This window comes from Portunus trituberculatus, chromosome 37 (assembly GCF_017591435.1).
Source record: "Portunus trituberculatus isolate SZX2019 chromosome 37, ASM1759143v1, whole genome shotgun sequence".
NCBI classification, from domain to species: domain Eukaryota; kingdom Metazoa; phylum Arthropoda; class Malacostraca; order Decapoda; family Portunidae; genus Portunus; species Portunus trituberculatus.
Genome location: NC_059291.1, coordinates 21,500,516 through 21,526,806, shown reverse-complemented (window position 1 = coordinate 21,526,806; position 26,291 = coordinate 21,500,516). Strand labels below are relative to the sequence as shown.

Here is a 26,291-nt window from a genome sequence, read left to right as displayed (position 1 = left end):
CCTCCTCCTCCTCCTCCTCCTCCTCCTCTTCCTCCTCCTCTTCCTCCTCCTCCTCCTCCTCCTCCTCCTCATAGTAATATTCACCATTCTCATCTGTCCCCAGTGTCATATTCATACTGGGCGAATCCACAAGCATCTCATATGGCTCAAGTTCATAATCAAATATCAAGAAGTCCATCAAATACTTGTGGTAAAGCTGTTTAATTTCAGTCAGTGTGAGTTGTGAATAATACTTTTTAGCCACATCTGAGGTCTTGTAAGTTTGATCAGTGCGATGAGACCAGTGGATCTGCACCTTGTCTGCCAAACCTCGGTGGTACAAGATGAAGCTGGAGTCTTGACTGAGTGTCTCTATCTTGGCTATGATGTCATATTTGATGTGGCAGGGTGTGCATAACAGGGAGATGGGTCGCCAGTGCTCGTCATACTCCTCCACATCAGTGTCCAGAAGGTACTGAACAAATTCTCTAAATGTGGGCTCCTTGTGTTCTTGTTTTTCTGAATTCTCATTTTCATTGATGCTGGACTTGCGATACACCTTGACAATCTTCTTGCCATATATGGAGTAATAATATCCACCCCTGTAGTGATGAAAGAAGTAAGAATTATACACACACACAACAAACATGTATATATACACACACACAAAAAAAAAAAAAAAAAAACGTAGACTGGGAGGAGATGGAAAACTCAGAGACAATGCAAGACAAATATAACTTATTTTTGGAAATATACAAAACAGGAGTCAGGAATATGTCCCAAAATATAGACCAAAGAAGAAGGAAAGAAAGATTGGTTTAATGCAAGGTGTGCTAGGGCAAAGGAGAAAAGAGATGGAGGATGGAAAAGGTGGAGGAGAAATAGAATCCAACAAATAAGGAAAACTTCAAGGCAGCGAGAAATGAATATGTTAAGGTGAGGAAGGAAGAGGAAAAGAACTTGAAAAGATATTGTCGAAAAATGTAAGGAGCAACCAAAATTGTTCTATAGATTCATAAATGGAAAAATTAGGCAAAAAGAAACAATAGAAAGGTTAAAAGGAGAGAACGGGATGGTGGAAGACCCAAAAGTATGGCAGAACTATTAAATAAAAAATTCCAGGAGGTCTTTACTAAAGAATCCAAATTTGAGAGGCCACAGGGTAATAGAGAGACAATCTATATGAAAGAGATTAAAGTAACCAAGCTTGAAATAAAAGAGTTAATGAAGGAACTGGATGAAGAGAAGGCAATGGGACCGGATGAAGTCTCAGGCAGAATACTGAAAGAATGTAGGGAAGAACTAGCAAGTCCTATATACAACATCATAAAATGCTCAATAGAAAATGGAACAGTGCCAGTAGAATGGAAAAGAGCTGAGGTGGTTCCCATATATAAGAGTGGAAGGAAGGAAGAACCTTTAAATTACAGACCGGTATCACTAACTAGTGTAATATGCAAGATGTGTGAAAAGTAATAAAGAAGCAATGGATCGAGTTTCTTGAAGACAACAAAATATTATCAAATAGCCAATTTGGTTTTAGAAAAGGTCGGTCATGTGTGACAAATTTATTGAGTTTCTACTCTAGAATAGTTGATAAAGTACAAGAGAGAGAGGATGGGTTGACTGTATTTATTTAGATCTAAAAAGGCTTTTGATAAAGTGCCACATGAAAGATTACTATGGAAGTTAGAGGAGAAGGGTGGCTTAAAAGGAAGCACATTGAGATGGATGAAGAATTACTTAAGGGGGAGAGAAATAAGGACGATAGTTAAAGATATGAAGTCCAAGTGGAGAACAGTAGACAGCGGAGTGCCACAGGGGTCAGTATTGGCACCAATACTTTTTCTCGTATATATAAATGACATGCCAGAGGGAGTGAACAGCTACATAAATCTGTTTGCGGACGATGCGAAACTGTGCAGAGTCATTAAACAAAAAGAGGATTGTGAAATACTACAGGAAGACTTAAACAAGATCTGGAAATGGAGCAAAAAATGGGAGATGGAATTCAATGTGGACAAAAGCCATGTCATGGAAATGGGAAAAGTGAAAGACGACCAGTGGGAATCTATAAGATGGGAGATGGAGTAGAACTAGAAAAGTAAAAAGGAAAAGGACTTGGGAGTGACAATGGAAGAAAATAATCAACCGGTTAGCCATATTGATAGAATTTTCAGAGAGACGATAATTTGCTAAGGAATATTGGAGTAGCATTTCACTATATGGACAAGGAAATGATGAAGAAATTGATAAGTACTAAAATAAGACCTAGATTGGAATATGCAGGAGTTGTGTGGACTCCCATAAAAAGAAACACATAAGAAAATTAGAGAGACTACAAAAATGGCTACAAGAATGGTTCCAGAATTTAAAGGGATGGCATATGAGGAGAGACTAAAGGCAATGGATCTACCAACCTTGGAGCAGAGAAGAGAGAGAGGATCTGATACAAGTTTATAAATTGATTAACGGAATGGATGAAGTGGATAATGAGAAACTGATCCTGAGAGAAGAATATGACTTTAGAAGCACAAGATCGCATAGTAAGAAACTAAGGAAGGGACGATGTCTGAGAGATGTTAAAAATTTAGTTTCCGCAAAGATGTGTTGAGACTTGGAACAGTTTGAGTGAGGAAGTGGTATCAGCAAAGAGTGTACATAGTTTTAAAGAAAAATTGGATAAGTGTAGATATGAAGACGGGACCACACGAGCATAAAGCCCAGGCCCTGTAAAACTACAACTAGGTAAATACAACTAGGTAAATACACACACACACACACACACACACACACACACACACACACACACACACACACACACACACACACACACACACACACACACACACACACACACACAAACACCATTATCAAAGAAAAATCGGTTAAATTGTGTGTCTGTGTGTGTGCGCATATTATTCATTCACGATTGTCTGCTGAAAAGAGCTCGGCTCAGTGACCAATCTGTACATAGAATTAAGATCACTTACCAGACAATACACACCAAGTCAGCAAGATCACAATGTCTCACCTTACATCCTGTACCATTTACTGATACTAAACAGACAGAATAGGAAACCTAAAATGTTGGAAATACCTGAATTTCACGTCTCGCTCATACTCTTCCAGCTTATCTCTATAGGCAGACAGAACCCTCTCGAAAGGATGGCGTGCAATCTGTAAAACAAGTTAGGATCATAATACATATATAAATAATAGTAAAACATTGCTCTTGTCTTCATATTAAGCTACAGAAATATATTACACAAATATATTAAAATTTGTGCAAGTGCTTCCATCAAGCCTCAAGCTTCATTCATTCTTTAATGTTGAGGTCACTTTTTCAAACCTTTTTGTGCTTAATGCTAACTATTTTTAGCAGCCTCTTGTGGTTTCCAGGAAGATTTAGACAACTGTAATAAAAATTAACTAATATTCTGCATACAAGTAAAAAAGAAAATGAAAATTTCAATAATGATTTCTAATTTGATTTTTAAAGTTTTAGAAAAAAAAAAGAAAGAAAAGTCCCTGACTTCAGGAAGGCTAATTTCAAGGGCTTAAGGGAGTATTTACAAGTTGCTTGGCAGGGGGAAGGCAGATATAGTCAGGTAGAAGGAAGGGAGGAGCAGAGAAGGGAGGAGAGGTGCGAAGTTGGAGTGGGATGGAGAGAAAGTGAGGCGGAGGGGGAGGCTGCATTAGAATATGGGAGAAATCCCGGTCAGCTGAGGATTGGTGAGATGTATGCTGACTTCCTAAGTAAAATACGTGACGGTCAGTTAGCCAACATTCTATATAAAACAAGAAAATCACGAAACAACGACCCTAATTGGATGACAGACAGATTAAAACAATGTATAGGGCAAAAAAGGAATATATATAAAAGGCTAAAGGCAAGAGATGAGGCCTTAAGACCACTATACCATGAATTAGCAAGAACGAGGAAATCTAAAAGTGAATATGAGTTGAGGGTAGCCAACCAAGCAAAGATGGACCCCAAGGGATTTTTTCAGCTATACATGATGAAAAGTAGAGAAGAATTAGGTCCATTATGGACAACAAATGGGGAAATGGCTAGTTCTGCGGAAGAGATTAGTAGAATTATGAACGAGTATTTTTTAACTGTCTTCACCCAAGAGAACACAGGAAATCTCAGATAGCGAACAGATATTTAGGGCAGAGAATAGTGAAAAGCTGACAGATATTCATATAACTAAGGTGATGGTAGAACAGGAGATAGATAAACTAAAGAAATTCAAGTCACAGGGACCTGATGAAGTATATCCAAGGGTTATAAAGGAATGCAAGGAAATCGTCAGCGAGCCTGTAACGGTACTTTTTAGGATGTCACTGGAGTCAGGTGAGGTACCTACAATGTGGAGAGAAGCTAATGTGGTTCCTATATTTAAGAAAGGGGATAAAACCCTAAAGTCTAATTACAGGCCTGTTAGCTTAACTTCAGTTGTGGGTAAATTAATGGAATCAATAATAGCGAAAAACATTAGGGAACACCTAGACAAGCACGGCTTGATAAATCACACAACATGAATTTATGAAGGGGAAGTCGTGTCTTACAAACTTGTTGAGCTTTTATAGTAAGGTTTATGAGGCGGCAGATAAAGGTGATAATTATGACATTCTATACTTAGATTTCACCAGAGGCTCATAGAAAAGGTTAAAGCACATGGTATAGAAAGTAGAATATTAGGCTGGATTAAAGTGTGGTTAGACGACAAGCGACAAAGGGTAGTAATTAATGGATCTAATTCCAAGTGGGGTGAAGTAGTTAATGGGGTGCCACGGGGCTCAGTTTTAGGGCCATTATTATTTCTAATATATATCAACAACTTGGATGGTGAAACTAATAGTGATATCAGTAAATCAGCGGACGACACAAAGATAGGCAGATTAATAAGGTCCGATTCGGATGCCAAGGCTTTGCAGGCTGACTTGGATAGGATGAAAGAATGGACAGATAGATGGCTAATGCAGTTCAATATTAACAAGTGCAGGGTACTGAGCGTAGGTAGAGATAATCCAAGCAATAGGTACACGATAGATAACGTGGCACTAGGAAGTTCCAAGTATAAGATTTAGGAGTCATAGTTAGCTCCGATCTCGGTACAAGGAAGCAATGTATTGAGGCCAGAAATAAAGCGAATAGAGTATTAGGTTTCATCTTTAGAAGTGTTAAAAGCAGGAGTCCCGAAGTAATGATAAGATTATACTTGGCGCTGGTCAGGCCACATTGTGACTATGCGGTACAATTCTGGTCCCCACATTACAAGAAGGACATAGCTCTGTTGGAGTCAGTGCAAAGGAGGATGACTAAAAAGATTCAGGGAATGAGGATATTCCTATGAAGAGAGACTGAAAAAACTTAATTTGCATTCCTTAGAGAGACATAGGTTAAGAGGAGACCTGATAGAAGTATTTAAGTGGTAGCATAAGGGTTTTAACAAAGGGTACATGAATGTAGTTCTTAGGATCAGTAGTGGGGACAGAACCAGAAATAATGGATTTAAATTTGAAAAATTCAGGTTTAGGAAAGAAATGGGAAGAAACTGGTTTTCGAACAGAGTGGCTGATGAGAGGAACGGTCTCAGTGGTCATGTAATCAGGGCTAAGTCAATAGGGAGCTTTAAAAGAAGGTTAGATAAATTCATGGATGGGGAAGATAGATGGAATTAGGTAGCATAAGCACATTGGGACTGCCTCATATAGGCCTGGCAGCCTCTTGCAGCTTCCCTCTTTTCTTATGTTCTTATGTTAAGTCTTCAGAATGGTCCTTCTGAGAGCTAAAGGCATATCAAGGTATGAAACCATGTGACAAGAAGTATAATTCATTCAGTCTGTCTATGGGGTTGTTCACTAATGTTGAAATGATTGTCATAAAGAAGTATAAGTAGTGTGGGAAGCAGTGCAAGTGATGAGAACATTTGTATTTATCCCTTTTTATGTAAGAGGGATGCCAACCAAAGAAAAACAGAAAAATAAAAGCCTACTATGGCCCTCAACAGAAATAAAAAATGATCAACAAAAATATGTCTAATATGAATAAGTGTCTTGAAACAGTTCAAGTTATAGGAAGGAGGAAATACAGAAGCAGGCACACACACAGTATATGAACAAGTGTCTTGAAACTTCCCTCTTGAAAAGTTCTAGTTATAGGAAGATGGAAATACAGAAGCAGGCACACGCACAGTGGCCTTTAGACACAAGTGATCAGCTGTTCACTGAATTAAAATTAGGCAGTTTAAAAGAAAACAAGAGATAAACCTACAAAAGTAGAAGATATAACTATAAGAAGGCAGACTTTATTAAAATGAGAAAATCCTTAGCAAACACAGATGGCAAGATATATGTAGAAAAAGTGGGATATATTTATGAAAATCTATAATGAAATGGTCAACAGATATGTAACAAAGACAATAAGAAAGTATAAGAAAGAAGACTAATATAATACAGAATATAAACTAGCAAGAGAAAAAGCAGTAGCTTGGAATGAATGGGGGAAAAAAAAGGACAGGAGAAATAGAAAGAATTTAAAGTAGCAAGTGATGAGTATGTCCAGATCTCAAGAAAAGAGGAAAGGAATTTTGATAGATGTACAGGCAATCCCCACTTAACGAAGGGGTTACGTTCCTAAAAAACCCTTCGTTAAGCGAACCGATTATAACAAGTTTAACCCCTGACTTGAACTTCCACTGAGAGTAAGCAAAGCGAGAGTGCATCATAGTACAGTGAAAGGTTTAATGAAAGTAAAAATTATGAAGTTTAACATTTAGGCAGTTAAATTTAGTTTAAGTCATTATAATGTACGCTAATGTATGTATGTACGTAACTTTATAATGTTGATGATCTTAAATTTATGAAGGGAGGGAGAGTGAAACGGGAAAGACACTAACCAACAACCTGTGGAATGTAAACAAAGGGTGCATCATTGTACCGCATTCAAAACTTATGTACCACATTTCCACAAGGCTTTCCATTTTATCCATTGTAGAGTCACGAGTTCAAGTGGTTCTTTTAGCTTGCAAGGAAGATACAGTCTCACCAGCCTTCTTAATAGTCTGCTGACTTGAAAATAGTAGAGACAGTATATAGAGTCAAGATGGTGGCTATAGTTTTCTCGCCTCTCTCGTATCTGTGAATAATATCCAGCTTCACTTCGAGAGTAAGAGACTTCCTGGTCTTCTTAGGAACGCTAAGCCACATTCAGGGCGTTTTGGTGGCATGTTGAGCGAGGGAAGACGATCTGCTGCTGACGCTGTTATGGGAGTGAGAGGTGCGTGTTGTCCACGAGAGGCTTGATCTTTATCTTACAGGTGTCCCAGGATTTCTCCTGAGGCAGGCCTTAGTATTTGCTGTGTATTCAAAAGCTTGTCGGATTGCGTGATATGGCAGGGCTTTCAAACTTGGAAAAAATTACCTGGATAAAACTTCGTTAAAGCGAGTTTGGTGTTCATTAAATGAGCAGATGGTAGTAAAATGAAACCTTCGTTGTAGCAAAATTTCGTTGTGTGAACCTTCGTTAAACAGGGGTTGCCTGTATACAGTTTATAAATGCATGAAAGAGCTGAAACTCTTTTACAGATATGTAAATTGTAAAATGAAAATAGATAAGGTAGAGACAGATTAAAGGTAGATAACACTTTTTGAAGATGCTCTATCATAGGCTGAATTAAAGAACACATGCTTTCAATCAGTGATCACTAGAAAATGCAACTTTATAGAAGATGGTGCATGGTAAAAGGACAAAGTGTTATGGGAATTTCAAGTGGACAATTAAGAAGGTAAGAAAAGGATGAAGGATCATGATGTAAGAAGGCCTCTAGGGACAGATAGTGTCAAATTGGATAATACACATTATAATAGATAATATAGTATCAATTTTCATAGGAGGTAATAAAGAAGGACCATTGAATTATAGACCAGTGTCTCTAACAAGCGCTGTTGCAAAAAACATGTGAAAGAATTGTTAGACAGGTGGATGAAATATCTAGAATAATCATACACATTGATGGTTTCAGAAGTGGAGGATCTTGTGTCAGAAATTCACTGAGGTCTTACATTAGAGCAACTGATATAATTCAAGACAGGGATGGTTGGGCAGCCTTGTGTCTATTTGATTCTAAAAATCCATTTCATAAAGTACCCACCAGAGATTGTTATAGAAAACTGAAAATGTAGAGGGTTTGCAGGGCAAAACACTGGACTGTATATCAGATTTGTTAAGGGATTGATAAATGAAAACAATAATTAAGGTGAAACATCAGACTGGTGTAAAGTTATAAGCAGAGTTCCTAAGGGAAACAGTTCTGGCACCTGTAATGTTTCTAGTATATACCGTATTTGATGGCATATAGGATGCATCTTTTTTCCCAAAATTTATGCTCAGAAAATGACCCTATACAGTAAAACCTCAGCTCATGACCATAATTTGTTCCTAAATCCTGTTCGTCACCCGATTTGTTCGTCCCCTGAATCAATTTTTCCCATAAGAATGTATTGAAATACCATTAATCCGTTCCAGACCAAAAAAAATCATACTTTTGTCCATAAAACCCTTTCAAAATAGACCTTTAATGTATGCATGACATGAACAAAATAATTATTAAAAGCCTAAATTGTTCTACTTACCTAAATGCTATCAAAATTATAATAAAATGAATAAAAAAGAAAAGGTTATTTACTTGAGAGACTGGACGTTGATGGCATGATGGAATGGAGGAGAGGAGGATGGGGAGGAAGACAGACAAGATCCGAGAAGACAGTCATGAGAGAGGACTTTGGATGTGCGCAGTGTGCCAGAGCTACACAACAGCTGTGTAGCGTCACAAGTCAGTGCCGCTATGTGGAGCCCCGTTATAGTGAACATCGGCGTACAAACATGGAAAGATTGCCGGTCTTTGTTTCTGCCTTGGAAGACCCTTGCCTGATGGGGATTGACTTCCTCACGTGTGTGGGAGCAAGTTTCGACTTCCAAGAAGGGAAGTTAAAGGTACGTGGCCAGGAAATTCCTTTGATCCTCGGAGGTGATGCTCAGTGTGAGAGGAGCGGGCAGTGTTCCTTGCCAGGTGAGCGAGGAAACAGCTGCGATGGATGTGCCACAATCTGTAGTACCTGGACATGGCAAGGATGATGATGACAGCAATGCTGAGAGCCACCTAAGCAGCGAGGATAATGCCGAGGAAGCGACAGTAGAGCGCGCCGGTAACATCACCATGCACAGGAAAAACAGGAGAAAATCGTGGTGGTACGGAGATTATGTTATGTAATATTTTTCATATGTTCCTGTTTCTATTTTCTTTTGTGCTTATGTTTTGTTTTGTTGTTGTGTGATAGCCGGGTTAGCTATCACACAAACGGCTTGCCTGCCAGCGAGCTGTTTAACCGCGTTCATCCCCTGAAATATCGTTCGTTCCCTAGGTCGATATATTGACAAATTTTTTGGTTGTCTCCCGAATTGTTTGTCCCTAGAGACGTTCGTCAAGCGAGGTTTTACTGTATATATATATATATATATATATATATATATATATATATATATATATATATATATATATATATATATATATATATATATATATATGCTTGGCAACAGCAAAAGACCAACTATAGAGCACAAAGAAAATTACACATAACCTCTGTTGCACAGCCCCACACTAACCAGAACTTTAGGATGACATATTGTAGGATAACATGAATTACTGAGAAAGATGAAAAGATGGGCAAAAATATTATGAAAAAAATTGACAGAATATATTATTTAACCTAGACTGCAATATGCTGAAACTGTTTGGTCACTTCATGATAAAAAAGATATGAGATCTAGAAAGGATCCAAAGAGCTGCAACAAAAAATGGTTCCTAGTTTAAAGAGATTAGAACTTCCAATATTACAACAAAGATAAAGAGAAAAGGCTTGATTGTTTTATATAATGCTTTGAAGGGGAAGGACCAACTGAACAAAGAAGACATGCTTATGTGGGACTGCAGAGACACAAAAGGACACAGAATGAAATTAAAGAAGACAGTGTGCAGATGAGATGTCACGAAATATAGTTTCCTTATATAAAACAATGTAGAGGAAATAGTGATTCTAGCAAGGAATATCCATGAGTTTAAAGCTAAGCTTGATGCTTAGAGATAGGGAGGCAGGACTGCATGAGCATAGCTCTTTTCCTGTAAAGCACAATTTGGTAAATAAACACACACCATAAACTTCATGGTCATAGGCATTATCTGGCGGAGCTGAGGTCCAGGCATCATCGGGTATTTGTCTCGCAGCAGTAGGTGATGTCTCGAGAAGTCTCTAAGCTCTTGGTCCTCCACACCTGCTAGCTGCAAAAGTAAAAATGTAGTAGTAGTGGTAGTGGTGATGGTAGCAGCAACAGTAGTAGTAGTAGTAGTAGTAGTAGTAGTAGTAGTAGTAGTAGTAGCAGTAGCAGTAGCAGTAGCAACAGTAGTAGTAGTAGTAGTAGTAGTAGTAGTAGTAGTAGTAGTAGTAGTAGTAGTAGTAGTAGCAGTAGCAGTAGTAGTAGTAGCAGCAGCAGCAGTAACAGTAGTGGTGGTGGTGGTGATGGTGGTGTAATAACTGCAAAACATCAAGGTATTGCTCTATAAAGCATTTTGAACCCCTCTTTGTATTCATAATTCAAACTCTGCCCATGTAACTTGTGGGTATCAATGCTACGTAGTAGGTTGAGGGGTAAGGAGATCTAAACCCACGTTGCCATTATTTTACCAGTCATACCCAGGCCAGACTTTGCCCTCTCACCAGGTATCATGCTTCAGAAACATCTGTGCACTCTGAAGAAGAGACAGTGTAAATATGTAGCTGTAAAACCCTGGTGAAGTGGCTGAAATAGGTTAACATATGGTTTGGGAAGGTTAATACTGTTACCATGCCTATGGTCTAAGGCAGTGTTTCTTAAAGTGTGGTCCGCGGACCCCCAGGGGTCCGTGGAATGTTCCAAGGGATCCGCAGGATAATTTTTAATATCGATTTCAGTCAAATTTTCGGCCAAAACGTCATAAATTCCTATTTTTGTAGCACCAAATGAAAAATTGTATGCAAAATTATCAATGTTGTGGAAATTATGTTAAGCAAAATATAAACATTTATTTTGAAGATAAGCCAGTAATAAATAATTCAGTTGTAATTTCAGTATATTATGACCTGCAAACACTTTCAAACTCAAGAGGAAAATTATAATAATAAAGGGTCCGCTACATGAGTAATTTTAATAAAAGGGGTCCGCTGCACAAAAAAGTTTAAGAAACACTGGTCTAAGGTAAGGTTAGGATAGGGGATTTACTCTCTGCAGAGGTCAATTTGACCCACACTGGGTAAACCCACATAGCCCTTTGGAGGGACAACCATGGAAAATACAAACGCCAACAGGACCAGCACATAATCTGATATTGTTACTAAAGAGTGATATGTAATGTAGATTGGAGCATTCCCATGAAGAAGCCATTGTAACAAAAAACTTAATATGTGCCAGTACTAACTGTAAGGTAAATGTAATTGTTAAAATTAAGGTGAATTGTTACACTATTTATGGGATCCATGTTACTGCATGTAAGGGTTTACATGTCACAGTATTATTCCTCAATAATCAAAAGAGAAATGTTTAATATTTTTTTCTGTGTGCATGAAAATACATGTAATATACCTCAGCATTAGTACTAATGCTTTATAAAGCCTTATACTGATGCAAGGTTGTTTAGTGGGAGTAGCTCCTGACACTCGCCTCCGAGCATCACTCACACCTGAGACACTGCCAGGTTAAGACCAGGCAGGGATTGGTGAATGAGATAAATATCTTACCTTTGTAGTATAAACCAAATGCCATAGTGCCAATTAAATTGAATGAATGTGTAGTTTATAACTAGTGTAATATCTGGAAGTGTTTTATACCAGTTAAAAATGTTATTTATAAAAAATTGAGACCAAGAATCTGTCCACAGTTCTTTGAGTCACACCTACTCATCAATAAATGTCAGAAAAAGTACAGCCTTTCCTCAACCCTATGACGATGGCCATGATCAGTAAAACACATCACCAGTGAGTCAGTATAGAGACTTGCAGGTGCAGCTGCAATTATATATATATATATATATATATATATATATATATATATATATATATATATTTGTTATTACCTATAATTATTAATTTTACTTCGGCAAGATCACCGAACTGCTGGGCAGAAATTTCCCATGAGAGAGAGTGCATCACGTGCTGCCGGCAGTTGTTTGCTGATCACCGCGGCGGGCAGATGCTGTTTTGTGTCATGCAGACACCCTGTTCTTTGTTGTTTTCTTTCAGGTAAGGCCATGTTAGTTGTTACGCAGGTACAGTGCCTTCAACTTCATTACCCGTTTTTTGGGTCGAGTTGTATGGATGTTATACCAGTTCCGCTGGTGTTGGGCCTATTTATCGGGCTTACGGCTTGTTTTTGTTATCGCAGTACGGCGGCTACGTCGGAGTCAGGTGAAGCGTCCTCTGCCTCTAGGTCACCTTCCCCTCCTTCCTCACGTGCCTACAGCGGGCCTCCTCATGTCCCTAGGACCAACGTTCGCCTTCACAACAGGAGGTTGTTTTCACAGAAGAAGCCTGCCTTTCCTTTTAAGTTCACAGGTGAACGCCCTGGTGGATACTGGAACAAGTTCTCACAGATGAAGCCTGCCTTTCCTTTTAAGTTCACAGGTAAACGCCCTGGTGGATACTGGAACAAGTCTGCTGGTAAGGGCTTCTACGCCAGTTTTCGCCCCTACGGGCAACAGAGGTTTGGCTCCAGGGCTGCTCCATGACAGCCTTCTGCTCAACATGATGCGGACCCAAAAAACGCCAAGGGCCGGGGCGGCTGCAGCAGGCAGCCCCAGTAACATTACAGGCTATTACATGTTTTGAAGGTGGCAGGCTGCAGTTTCCTGCATGAATGGTGTTATACTGGATATTGTTGAACATTGTCACCTTGACATTGATGTTGATGGTATTCATCTTTTATTATTGAGTGATTTGGAATACATGTTCAACACTATGCAACAAGAGATCATTTCTGGCGAAATCAAAAATTTTTTACAGCTTAAAGTCATTAAAGTTACACACAAGCAAACTCAGCAGGTCATCTCACCCATTTTCTTGAGAGAAAAGAAAAACGGGGAATTTCACCTGGTCCTTAATTTAGAGACTAAACAAATACATACCCTAAAAGCATTTTAAAATGGAAAATTTTGAACAGGCCATTAGGCTTATCAATAAGGGTGATTTACTGGCATCTGTTAATCTCAGGCATGCTTATTTTTCTGTTAAGGTCACAGATGAGCAACAAAGATTTTTATGTTTTACATGGTAGGGTGTTTGTTATCTATCAATTTACCTGCCTCCCCAATGGCATTTCTGAGGGTCCTTGGCTTTTTACAAAACTGATGAAGCCAGTATTTGCCACTCTAAGGAAGGAAGGATACACTATCACCAGTTTTATTGATGACATTGATTTGCAGCAATTCTTATTCAGGTTGCCTTAAGGCAATTCACTTCATTGTTGGGGTTCTGTGTTAATGTGGAGAAGTCTGTTCTCACCCCCACACAATGTATTGAATACCTAGGAAATGTCATTAACACCAAGTTCATGACTGCTTCATTACCTGAGCGTAGATTAATCAAAATTCGCCAAGGATGTGCAAGTCTTTTGAGTCAAGATGTTACTTCCATTTGAGAGGTGGCCAGGGTGATTGGCCTTCTGGTGGCTGCAATCCCAGCAGTGGAGTTAGGTGAGTAAAATCCCTCTTATCCGGCAGCGTCAAGTATTTGGCACATTTTTCCCCGACCCTTAAAATCAATAAAAAATCATTGTGTACTCATAAAATTGATTAAAATTCCCACACGAGGCATACTTTGTCCCCTTGCCACCAGAGCACACTACTTCACACCACCCACGGCCCACTGCACTGTTTATCGCCTGACGCCTACATCATGCCTAAAGTTGTAGAAAAGAGGAAGCGTGTTGTGCTTACACTTAAGCAGAAGGTAGACATTTGTCGACAATTAGAGAGAGGTGAAAGCAGACAGAAACTAATGGCAGAATATGGTGTGGGTTCATCAACTATTTATGACATTAAATAGCAAACAAAAAAGTTGCGCGATTACATGAAAGCCACCGACACCCCAAAGGCAGTGGAAAATCGTCACACACTGCAGTATCATCATGGTGAAACGATGGACAAGTGTTATACGAGTGGTTCAGCTTGAAAAGATCAGAAGGAGTCACATTTACAGGCCCAATGTTACAAGAGAAAGGGCGTGATTTAGCTAAGAAGATGGGCGAGGAAGGGGCATGCCAGTTCTCTGATGGTTGGCTCCACAGGTTCAAGGTTCGTCACGTATACTTTATTTTTGTAACCCATCAACTTATTTATAAGAGGAAAGTATTAAGGAGAATGTTAGTATTGTGTGTTGGTGAGTGTGAGGTGGCAGTGCGGATGACGAAGCGCGGCGTGGCGATCAGCTGATCTTTGTTATGGTAAGATGCGTGAGTGTAGGGTGGTGATTGTGGACATAATTTCACTTCTATTCAAGTATCCGGCAACTTCTGGTATCCGGCATGTCGGCGGTCCCGTTGATGCCAGATAAGAGGGCTTTTACTGTAAACTTCACTATAGGAAGTTGGAAACGGGCAAGATTGCCACGTTGAAACAGGAGCATGGTAAATTTGACAGGAAATTAAATATTACTGCTGACATGAAACTAGATCTTTCTTGGTGGTTAGACAACGTAGACTGGCACCACAGACACATCTTTAGGTCAGGCACAGACATTGACTTATTTACTGATGCCTCCAGTTTAGGTTGGGGGCATCACTTGGGGTGTCAGACTAGAAGTGGCACTTGGTCCTTGGGTGAAAAAGAGCTTCATATTAACATCCTGGAGCTGAAAGCTATTTTTTTCTCTATGCAGGCATTTGCACATGAGCTGGAAGGTAGACACATTAGAGTTTTTTGTGATAATACCACTGCCATAAACTATGTTAATGAAATGGGAGGCACAAAGTCCAAGTCCTGTAATGATGTTTCTTCCCAAATTTGGGATTGGTGTCTGGAACACAAGTCATGGATTACATGTTCACACATACCAGGGAAGGACAACACCTTAGCTGATCTTGCCTCTCACACAAGTAATGACAGGCATGAGTGGAAACTCAACCCACACATTTTTACTACCCTGTGTAATGTTTTTGGGACACCATACAATGATTTATTTGCCTCTAGGCTTAACAAACAGGTTACTACATTCTGTTCTTGGAAGCCGGATCCTGAGGCTAAATACTTTGATGTTTTTTCCTTGGAATGGTCTAAATTTGATCTGTCTTACATTTCCCCCCATTCTCATTAATTGCTAGGTGCCTACAAAAGTTGCGTGCGGAGCAGGCACAAGGCTGGATGGTGGTTCCCCTGTGACTGTCCCAACCTGGGATGGGCATGCTGCTTAAGTTGTTAATAGACTACCCACGTTTGATAACAAGCAGGAGGAATGTCATAACCCACCCGTCCACGACAGACCCGCATCCCGTCATGTCCCACACGAGGCTCATGGCATGCCTTCTATCAGGGGAAATTTGCAGAAACGAGGAGTTTCGGCAGCTGCAGACATCATACTTGCTTCCTGGAATCCAGGCACTGAGAGGCAATACCACCCACATGTCCAGAGGTGGTTGCAGTTATGTGGTAGATGGGATGTCGATCCCACTACTCCAACTATAAGTAACATAGTAAATTTTTTGACTGAAACCTTTCACAAGGGTGTGGGTTATGAGTGTCTCAACACGGCAAGGGATGCCCTGTCTTCTCTTGGCATTGTGGTGGATGGCTGCAGGGCAGGGAACCACCCCTTGGTTGTCAAATTCATGAGAGGGGTTTTCAACCTTAGGACTCCTAAACCCAGGTACACTGACACATGGGACGTGCAACCCGTCTTACAGAAATCAAGGTCCATGTTCCCTTACATGCTTTAACTCTTAAAGAATTAACTCTAAAATTGGTTATGTTGATGGCTTTAACACAAGCTGCCAGAATTCAAACCTTACAACTACTGTTGATCAGAGACATGCTCATTAGTGAACACTCCATTTCAGTACAGTTGGGGGGCATTCTTAAACAATCCAGACCAAATTTTAACATCAACAGGGTCACATTCCATCATTACCCTAAGGACCCCAGATTATGTGTCTGTACTACTTTACTGAAGTACAGTTGCCTCAAAAAGTTCTAGTACCCCCTGTGTTAACTCCTGTCACGATGTGGCACCATCGCAGTAATTGCGAAACTATCTATGAATGAACAGCTGTTCCGAGAGAGAGAGAGAGAGAGAGAGAGACTGATTGAGTGTTCGGTGGTTATGTAGTTTGATCATAGGAACAACGTCATGTCTGCTGTGTCTACGAAGTTATTGCCATGGTAATTATCCCCCACGTCGTAATAGTTCTTTATATCATGAAATATGGGCTTGGTTAGAATAAGATCAGAAACATTTATTTCTAGCATGAAGCCGTCCAAAACCAACAGTTGTTAATTCAGGTTTGTGGTTACACACACCTGGTCATCCGAGTTCGTGAGATTTCATCATACTGATGGCCTTTATGTTATTAGTTTTGGATAAATACAGGCATCTAAACATGTCGAGATACTTTCCAAACGGTTAAATGCACCTTGTCAAATCTACCTGTGATATTTTTTTAAATTCTTAGTTTATGAAATATGGTATATTGTCATTATTCATGATTATATGTATTTGTGCTTGAACAACCATGTCTTGCATTAATTATAAAAAAAAAAAAAAAAATTCCAGGTCTAGAAAACATGCATGAATAATTTACACTCAACATATTTATTCGTGAAACCTTACAGCCCCTGGTTCAACCACTGGCAGGTGTAAAAGATATTTGCACTATAGTGAACACACGTTTTTCAAATAAGAAATTATGGACTGATTAAAACCTCGTTGCATCTTGTATAGTGGATATGCTAATTATTTTCCAACTACATTCATATTACTGCGAATGTTTTATATAATGGTTTTGTAATTATTGCACATATGTATTGTCTAAGGTTCAATAGGATTACAGGGGATGAAAATGGTTATGTTCCTGGGTCATGACAAATTTATTAATGAATACATTAAGCAAATTAATTTATGATGCTAGAGATGTTGGCTTTAATACTTATCCCTAATACTTTGTCCAACCACCACTATTTGCAATAACATCTTCCAATCTACTTTGCATGGATGCTACATGATTATTACTTCGTTGGTTGCGCCGGAACATTTCCCACACCGCCATGGTATGCTGAAGAAGGCGCCCCTCCTGGCCCTCCTCCCATGTGTTGACTATGTTGCCCCACACATTCTCTATAGGATTTAGATCACACGATTTGCTTGGCCAGTGCAAGAGTTCAATGTCAGCCTGCTCCTCAAACCATGTGCAGACGATTCTTGCAGTGTAGACGGGACAGTTATCCTGCACAAAATACGAGTTTTAAATAATTTGTCATAATGGTGACATATAAGATACAGGTCAATCTGTAGAACAATTTTGGTTGTCCCTTACATTTTTTGACAATGTCCTTTTCATAGTTCTTTTCTTCTTCCTTTCTCACCTTAGCATATTTATTTCTTGCTGTTTTGAAGTTTTCCTTATTTTCTGGATTTCTGTTTCTTCTCCACCTTTTCCATGCTCCATCTCGTTTCGTGTGTGTGTGTGTGTGTGTGTGTGTGTGTGTGTGTGTGTTTCACTGTTTCACTGATCAAACAGTGAAACACACACACACACACACACACACACACACACACACACACACAGATAGATAGTAAATTCTTATTAAGATGGGAAAATATTATCATGAAAAACAAATTATGTATATACACTCGACCCTCGTTTTTCCGGACTAAATAGGTGCAGGTAGTGGTCCGGATAATGAAAAGTCTGAATTGTTAAAAAAAAATATTGAAAGAAAGCAGGAATGTAACACGTATGGGTGACTTCATCTGAAAACTGAACCACACAAGGAGAAAAGTCATGGGGATATACAATACTAAACTTAATAATAATTAACACTGACATAGTGGATAAGGGAAACTACAAGAGTTGGAGAAAATGAGGAGACATCAACTCAACCTATTGCTTATGAAAGAGACTGACGTCATTGAAGAAATAAATTATCAGTGCCCTCTAGGGAAAAGTGACCATCTGTTAATTGAATTAATCCTAGACAGCAGATCAGCAATAAATAAGAACAAACTTCACAAAAATGGAAGATATAATTATGGGAAGGCAGAATTTGCAAGGTTAAAGGTATACTTCATAGAAGCTGAGTGGAATCAACTACAGGCAACTCCCGCCTAACGAAGGGGTTACGTTCCTAAAAAAACATTAGTTAAGCGAATTTTCGTTAAGCGAACCAATTATAATAAGTTTAACCCTTGACTTGAGCTTCCATTGAGAGTAAACAAAGCGAGAGTGCATCATAGTACAGTGAAAGTAAAAATTATGAAGTTAAACAGTTAAGCAGTTTAATTTAAGACTAAGTTATTACAATGTACACTAATGTATGTAAGTAACTTTATAATGCTGATGATCTTAAATTTATGAAGGGAGGGAGAGTGGAGCAGGAAATACGCTAGCTGGCAAAGGGCACATCATTGTACCACATACAAAACTTATGTACCACATTTCCACAAGGCTTTTCATTTTATCCATTGCAGAGTCACGAATTCAGGTGGTTCTTTTAGCTTGCAAGGAAGATATAATCTCACCAGCTTTCTTAATAGAGTCTGCTGACTTGAAAATGGTAGACAGTAGATGGAGTCAAGCCATGGTGGGAAGAAATGCTATTAGTTTTCTCACCTCACTTGTGTCTGTGAATAATATTCAGCTTTACTTCGAGAGTAAGAGACTTCCTGATCTTCTTAGCAACGCTAGGCGACATTGCAGAGCGTTTTGGTGGCATGTAGTGAGGGAAGATGAGCTGCTGCTGACACTGTTGCTGTTATTGTTTTGAACTAGGAGAGTGAGTGGTGTGTGTTTTGTCCACGAGGTACTGATGTATTCAAAAGCCTGTCGGCTTGCGTGATACAGCGGGGCTTTCAAACTTGGAAAAAATTACCTGGATAAAATTTCGTTAAAGTGAGTTTGGTGTTCGTTAAACGAGCAGGTGGTAGTAAGAGGAAACCTCCATTGTAGCGAAATTTCATTGTGTGAACCTTCGTTAAGCGGGAGTTGCCTGCTGTATATACAGCAAATAAAGTATGTGGTGAGTTTAGGTGTAAGAAACACTACCTTAACCCAAGGCTTTACTTAGCACTAAAACCAGATCTACATGTGTGTGTACAGGCAGATAGGCTGGAGTGAACTGACCTCCTTGCGAAGAGCTTTTTAAGTCAATCTTACTAAATAATCTGTATTTAGCCATTTTATGTATCAAATCATAGAATTAAGGCATTGGATAAGCATCAAGTTGTGTGAAACGATTGATAGTCATAGAATAATCTACTACCATACGCTCTTTATGTCTTTCGTCCTTAGTGACTAACACTTGAGCTCTCCAGGGTGACTGACTCTTTTCTATTATACCAGCTTGTAACAGAGACCCGATCTCTTTATGGATGACTGACTCTTTTTTATTATACCAGCTTGTAACAGAGACCCGATCTCTTTATGGATGACTGACTCTTTTTTATTATACCAGCTTGTAACAGAGACTCGATCTCTTTATGGATGAACTCTTGATCTGCCTCAGTAAATTTGCGTGTAGGAGTTGCGACAGGTTCAATATCAGGAGTTAGATTAGGAAACACAGAAGGTGGATCAAAGTTCATACTTGCTACATCACATATAGTCAGTGTAGGTAAAGAGCCCTTTAAAATGAATTCTACTGCTTCATGTTGTCCCATAAAATCTTGTCCTAAAATTATCCTGGAGCACAGGCGACGGAGTACAGAGAGCTTAGTATGGGGATAACAGCATTCATTAACAACCAAATCTATAAAGCAATGTCCTAAGGTGGTGGAGGTTTCAGAGGATGCAAGAGTGATATCATCCTTAGAAGGATGCTATCGCGTTTTCGGCTATAGCGCGGCTATTTCAGCCCCAATTGGGTGCGATAGCCAAGGGTTAAGTGTATATGAAAATAGTCATAAAAAAAAAAAATGTAAAGTAGCTACTGCGCAAAAGAAATAAACAAAATATTTTTATTTACCTTTCACTTGCCATGTATTCTATCAGATGATGTCCCTCCCGAGGCTAAGGGACAGTAGGGATTTCAGCCCTTACTCATCTTTGGCTGAGTGAGCAGATGATGATAAGACGTTGTTGTCTGCACTATCGGAAGCTTATGTGGAAGGGCCAGCTGTAGCAGGGTTGGCAGGTGTGACAGGGACAGCATTGTATGACTGGCTTGAAGAACGAGTAGATGGAGGACTGTTTGTTTTTTCTATTTTCTTTATCATAGATTTCTTAATAAATCTTGACACTTTTCTCTACGTCATGAGCCACTTTGCTACTCATGGCAGGATTTGGGTCACATTCCTTCAGGGTTTCCAGAGTTTTTTCGATACCACCGAGACATTCTCTAAGAGTTTTGATGTCCACGCCACGCACAGGTTCTTCTTCCTCGTCTCCCTCTTTTTCTGCTTCCTGTGATGCCTTGTCTAGCTCTGTAAGTTCATCATTTGAGAGAGGTTCAGCATGGCTTTCCAAAAGTTCTTGAACATCATCATCATCAACTTCATCGAAGCCAGCCCTATGGCACAGATTTACTATGTCATTTCTGATCACACCGATGTCGTCTTCAGTCAAGCCTGGGAAGTCATGCACGCATTCTGGCCATACTTTATTCCATGCCAAGTTCATGGTAAACGTCTTCACTTCGTCCCAAGATGACTTGATGTAATCTAAGGCATGCTTGATGTTATAGGACTTCCACCATTCTCTGATAGTGAGCTTGCCAGGCCCATCTGTGCCCTTTATCAGTTGCTGCATGGTTTGCCGCTGGTAGTATGTTTTAAATGTTTGCCATAATTATCATGAATATAATTGCACTTACAATACACCCTTTAATATTCCATTTATTCATCATTAGTAATGCATGTATGTAATATGCAATGCAGTTAAAAAAAAAAGGGGGCAGGGGAAGAGATAATAGACTCAAAGGGTGGTCAAGTTAAAGTCAGTACTGAGAGTGGCGGGGAGGTGTGGCGTGGATGACGTCATCACCCCTGCTCCCCCGCGCTGAGCCCTCTCCGATGACATGAGCAGATACCGTATCTGTGAATTCTTCTTAAGGCAGCGTCACACTAGCACTTTTTCTGTCGTCTCAGGCGATTTCCGTCGTCTTTTTACTCTTCTGTCAACTCTTTCCGTCGTCTTGAGTCAGACGGAACGCATCGTTTTCGTCTAGCGCCAATTTTTAGTCAAAATAAGAACTATGGTTTCTAATCAACACTTTTATTAAAAAAAAATTTTTTTTTTTGTTAAACGGAAGAATGCTATTATCATGACAAAAAATTTAAATGAGTTGATGAATATATATTTGTATATTTCTTTTTTTTTCTTCTAGCCTAGCAATGAAAAGTTCCTCAGTTGTTTGTGTACATTTCCTGGGGAGTGCGAATGTGCGACGCTTTTGAATATTTCCAAGGCAACTTCCAAGTAGCTGGCCAAGATGAGCAGTGGACAAAACAAACTGACGAATTTCTCATAGAGAATATTAGAGGTCACCGTTGCCTTTGGGATCAAAGAACAGGTGATTACATTATAAGGTGCAAAAAAAGCTGCGGCTTGCTGGGGTGAATGAGGAGCCATGTTTGTTTACAATCGACAAACGTGGCAAAGGCGGAAGCAAGCTTGTGTGTGACGGCCACCGTCTGCAAAAGTTGACACTCGTCAGAAAATTCACAGAAAAAGAAGACGGAAAAGTGCTAGTGTGACGCCGCCTTAAATATCGAATCGAATGTACTAATTTTCAAATACCGTAACTGTGAATTTACCAGATAAAGAACTACCATATAAAGAGGACTTACTGTACATATATATATATATATATATATATATATATATATATATATATATATATATATATATATATATATATATATATATATATATATACACCGTATTTTACGGCTTGCAAGACGCACCCTAATATTTGAAAGAAATTTCTAAGAAAAAAAAGTCATTCTCATACAAGAACGTATTCACCATATACCCGACCACTGAACACAAAAAACATCTGAAGCAAGGAGTCTGCAAGACACTATTGTTTCACCACTCATTACAAATTTGCTGGAGCACTCACCACAAATTTAAAACTATGTAAATAAAAACACCATAGGTAAATACACAGTGAAACAGTTCATCTCTTCTTGTTTTAGTGGCTGGCGACGGCATGTTTTAGACCTGTTGTTTACATTACGGAATCACTTGTCCGATCGCCAAAACCGAACACGTCAGTGCTGCAGTTTGTATTTATTTTATTTTGTAGTCGTGCTTCATAGACTTTATCAATGTGAATATAATTCACAAGTGGAGTTTTGACTCTTGCTTGAATGAGTAAGCCACTTGGATGTTCTATTAATAAGGGTATAAAGGTCCTGGCATGTGTGGGCATTCGTGTGCATGTACATACGTGTGTTGCAATGAGACAAGGGAGCGGGCCATTTTCTCCACACGCTGAGTAGGTTGCAGGAAGGATTATGGTATTGGAAATACTTGTAACACCTAGGTACTGAGTTTACATAATGTTGCATATCTGTTTATTTTCTTTACTAGTGGAACCAGTGTTGCATGTTTGCTTTTTTTTGTGTATGTGGATTTTGGGGTGTTGATGAGGGGCACTGAAGGACGCTGTGTTTACCCGCGCTGGATCAGCTGATTCGGCGGGAAGTCTCCGGCCTGCCTCCCGACCCTACGGTAGCGTGCTCACGCTCACTTGTGCCTGTTCTTTACCCCACTGTTACCCTGGACTGTGTTACTGTGTTTGCAACTGTGGCATCTGTGTAGTAGCGGAACTGTGCTAGCGAGACAGTAGTGTTACCCTGTGAGTTAAGCTGTGAGGAAATAAAGGTTAAGGTGACGCCACCTGTCTCTCCCCCTCATCCTGCCGTTGGAACACCTCCTGCCATAGTACGCATGTCTGCATTCCTTAGCCTCGGGCGCTGAGCTCACGCCGAACCACGCCAGTAAAGTATCTCTGTACCTTCTCGGTAGTACCACCTTCTCCCTCATCGCATCACTGCAGGATCGGCGGTGGAGTGCCTAGCAGAGTGAGCAGTGAGGGTGCCCGTGAGTGTGGTGCCGAGCGTGGCAGGTACAGCGGTGCACGGCTACGTAACAATTGGTGTCAGGAGTGTGGGGTGAAATTCCGGCGATAAAACCGCACAGATAAGCGGCGAGTGTTAAGTCGTGAGTTATTGGCGACCCCGGGCTGGCAGTGGCAAGATGGCAGACGAACAGTTTGGTGAAAGAGCGTTGTTGCCACCTGGGGAAGATGGCAGTGGGGACAGTGAGAGAGCGGCGTCGTTACCTGTTGATGGTAGTGGTCCGGGACAGTGAACGGAAGCCAGACATGATGACTCTTCTTGCCATTATGATGGGTAAGATTGACACACAGGCAGAGCAGGCACGTGAAACAGCACGCAGGGCAGATCAGCGGGCTGAGGAACGCATTGTGGAGGTGAGGACTGCAGTGCAGGAGGGTTTGCACGCTGTTCGCCTGGAAGCCCAGCGGTACACTGAGGAGCAATGTGCTGCCGTGAAGGAGGAGCTGCAGCAAGCAATAGAAACCGCCAGGAGGGAGACCGTGACGACTATGGATGCTGTTAGGAGGGAGGTGGAGGGATGAAGAGCCGAGCTGGCAACACTGCACTCGGGGATCTCACCCCCCCACAGCCCACTCTCTCATTCTCCCTCACCACTTCGCTGCACGGGTTCTCGCCGAAGATCTCCGGGTCGCCACCCAGCTTTTCCACCGCATGCCACCGCCACTTCCCCACGCCACTTACCAGCATCCCGTCAGGACCAGCCAAGTAGGAGGAAGCCCTCAAAGTTTGACGGGAAGGTGGCCTGGGAGGCCTATTTGACCCAATTCGAGCTCCTGGCGAATGCTCAAGCATGGGATGAAGACGAGTGTGCCCTGCAGTTAGTGTCCAGCCTGCGTGGGGCAGCGTTGGAGGTGCTGGCCCACTTAACCCCAGTACAGCGAACATCCTACACTAGTGTGGTGGGAGCACTTCAGAAGAGGTTTGGCCACCACCAATAGGCAGAAGTATACCGGGCACGCCTTAAGGCAAGAGTGCGGGCCGTGGGCGAGCCTCTTTCCCAGCTGGCTCAGGACTTGGAAACTTTGGTCTGCCGTGCTTATCCTGCAGCCGCCGAGGACATGGTGAGTGTTGGCACGTGACCACTTCGTGGATGCACTGCGGGATAGAGAGCTCCAGCTGTATGTGAAGCAGGCCCACCCAGAGGATGTGCAGGTGGCACTAGCATGAGCCCTAGAGTCTGAGGCCTTTCCCCGGACAACGGGTGACATTGCTGAGCCTCCCTATCACCTCATTGATCCTCCTCCCCGCTGAGGTATTCGTGCCCGCCACACACAGACCAGGAAGCTAGCTATGCAGAGAAAGGTAAGCCCTGATGGTTTTAGGGGTATGTGCTGGGGATGTGGCAAGACAGGCCACAAACAGCACCAGTGCGGGCTGGGGAGAAAGTCGCGTTCACTGGATGAACTGCACCGCCCTACCTTCCAACCCTGCTGCTGGAGGTGTGGAAAGCTGGGCCACATGTTCAGTGCCTGCCAACAGCCTAAGACTGTTGCGCAGGTGGGAAACACTGCCGGGCTGGGCGCAGGGGCCGCGACCCAGCCAACAACACCCGTGGGGCCCCACGTGGAATAAAATGCCATCTGGCCACATCCCTAGCTGCTCAGGTGGCTGGTACAGTAGATGGGAAACCGTGCTTCCTGGTGGTGGATACAGGGGCTGAGAGGACGTTTGCCAGGGAGGACGTGGTGAGCACAAGCGATCCCCCGGTCGCCCCACGGCGACTTTGTGGAGTCACAAGACATTGTGTATCACTCAAGGGGCCAGTGTATGTTGCCGACATGGAGGAGCCTTGCCTGCTGGGCCTAGATTACCTGACTCAATGTGGAGCGTGCGTGGATCTCGGGAATCAGACATTGAAGGTGCACGGAGAAGAGGTGCCCTTACTCCCAATGAGTGCCGCCGAGCAGGTAACAGGTGTTGAGGCCAAGCACACAGCCCCACAGACAGAATGCAGAGTCCAGTGTATGTTGACAAAGGAGGATCAGGAACCCAACAGTACCACCACCACACCTGGGGAAAAGCAGCAGCTGAGCAGCAGAGTGACAAGTGAGCAGCCTAAGAGTGAGGGAATGGCCAGAGTTGATATGCCCGAGCACCTGGAGGACTTGGCGCGCAGGAATGCCGCCCGCCTGACGGAGTCTCAGGTGAAGGTGATGCGGCACACCCTCAGCAAGTACGCCGACGTGTTCAGCCGAGGAGACATGGATCTAGGTCGTACTTCTTTGGTGAAACACACAATTAACACCAACAACTGCCCTCCAATCAAGCAGCCCCCGCACTGTGTAGCTCCAGCCAAGAGGGAAGAAATGCAGCGTGCTGTCACTGAGATAACTGGCTTGGGGCTTATTGAGAGGTCAGACAGCCCATGGACGTCCCCAGTAGTCCTTGCCACCAGGAAGGATGGTTCCAACCGGTTCTGTGTGGACTACAGAGCTCTTAATGAGGTAACTGTGAAAGATTCCTACCCTCTTCCAAGAATAGATGATACACTTGATGCACTGATGGGGGTGTGGTGGTTCTCCACGCTTGACCTCAAGGCCGGCTACCATCAAGTGGAGATGGCTGAGGAGGGCAAGAAGAAAACGGCGTTCTCCTTGGGGCAAGGACTATGGCGCTTCAATGTCATGCCATTTGGCCTTTGCAATGCTCCGGGATGCTTTGAGCGGCTGATGGAGAAGGTACTTGACGGATTGCAGTGGAAGACGGCGCTGGTATATCTCGACGATGTGCTGGTCTTTGGGGGCACCTTTGAAGAGGAGCTGGAGCGGCTAGAAGAGGTGCTACACCGTCTGAGGAAGGCAAACCTCAAGCTTAGCCCTAAAAAGTGTACTTTCTTCCAGCATGAGGTGCCTTTCCTGGGTCACTTCATTGGGAGGAAGTGGCACCTGAAAGCCCTGTCACTAAATGTCTCGTGGAGCAGTGGGCTT

The 26,291-nt window shown here is 41.5% G+C and overlaps 1 protein-coding gene across 1 annotated transcript in view; it reads right to left on the bottom strand.

Annotated features, from left to right (window-relative positions):
• Positions 1 to 7: 7 nt before the first annotated feature.
• Positions 8 to 26,291, bottom strand: part of LOC123514388 (carbohydrate sulfotransferase 11-like) — a gene marked incomplete at both ends in the record, with an annotated part of 36,681 nt that continues 10,397 nt past the window's right edge. The window contains 3 exons of the mRNA XM_045272288.1: positions 8 to 581; positions 3,080 to 3,159; positions 10,200 to 10,325. Coding sequence (XP_045128223.1) covers positions 8 to 581; positions 3,080 to 3,159; positions 10,200 to 10,325 — 780 coding nt within the window. The remainder of the gene's footprint in view (positions 582 to 3,079; positions 3,160 to 10,199; positions 10,326 to 26,291) is intronic.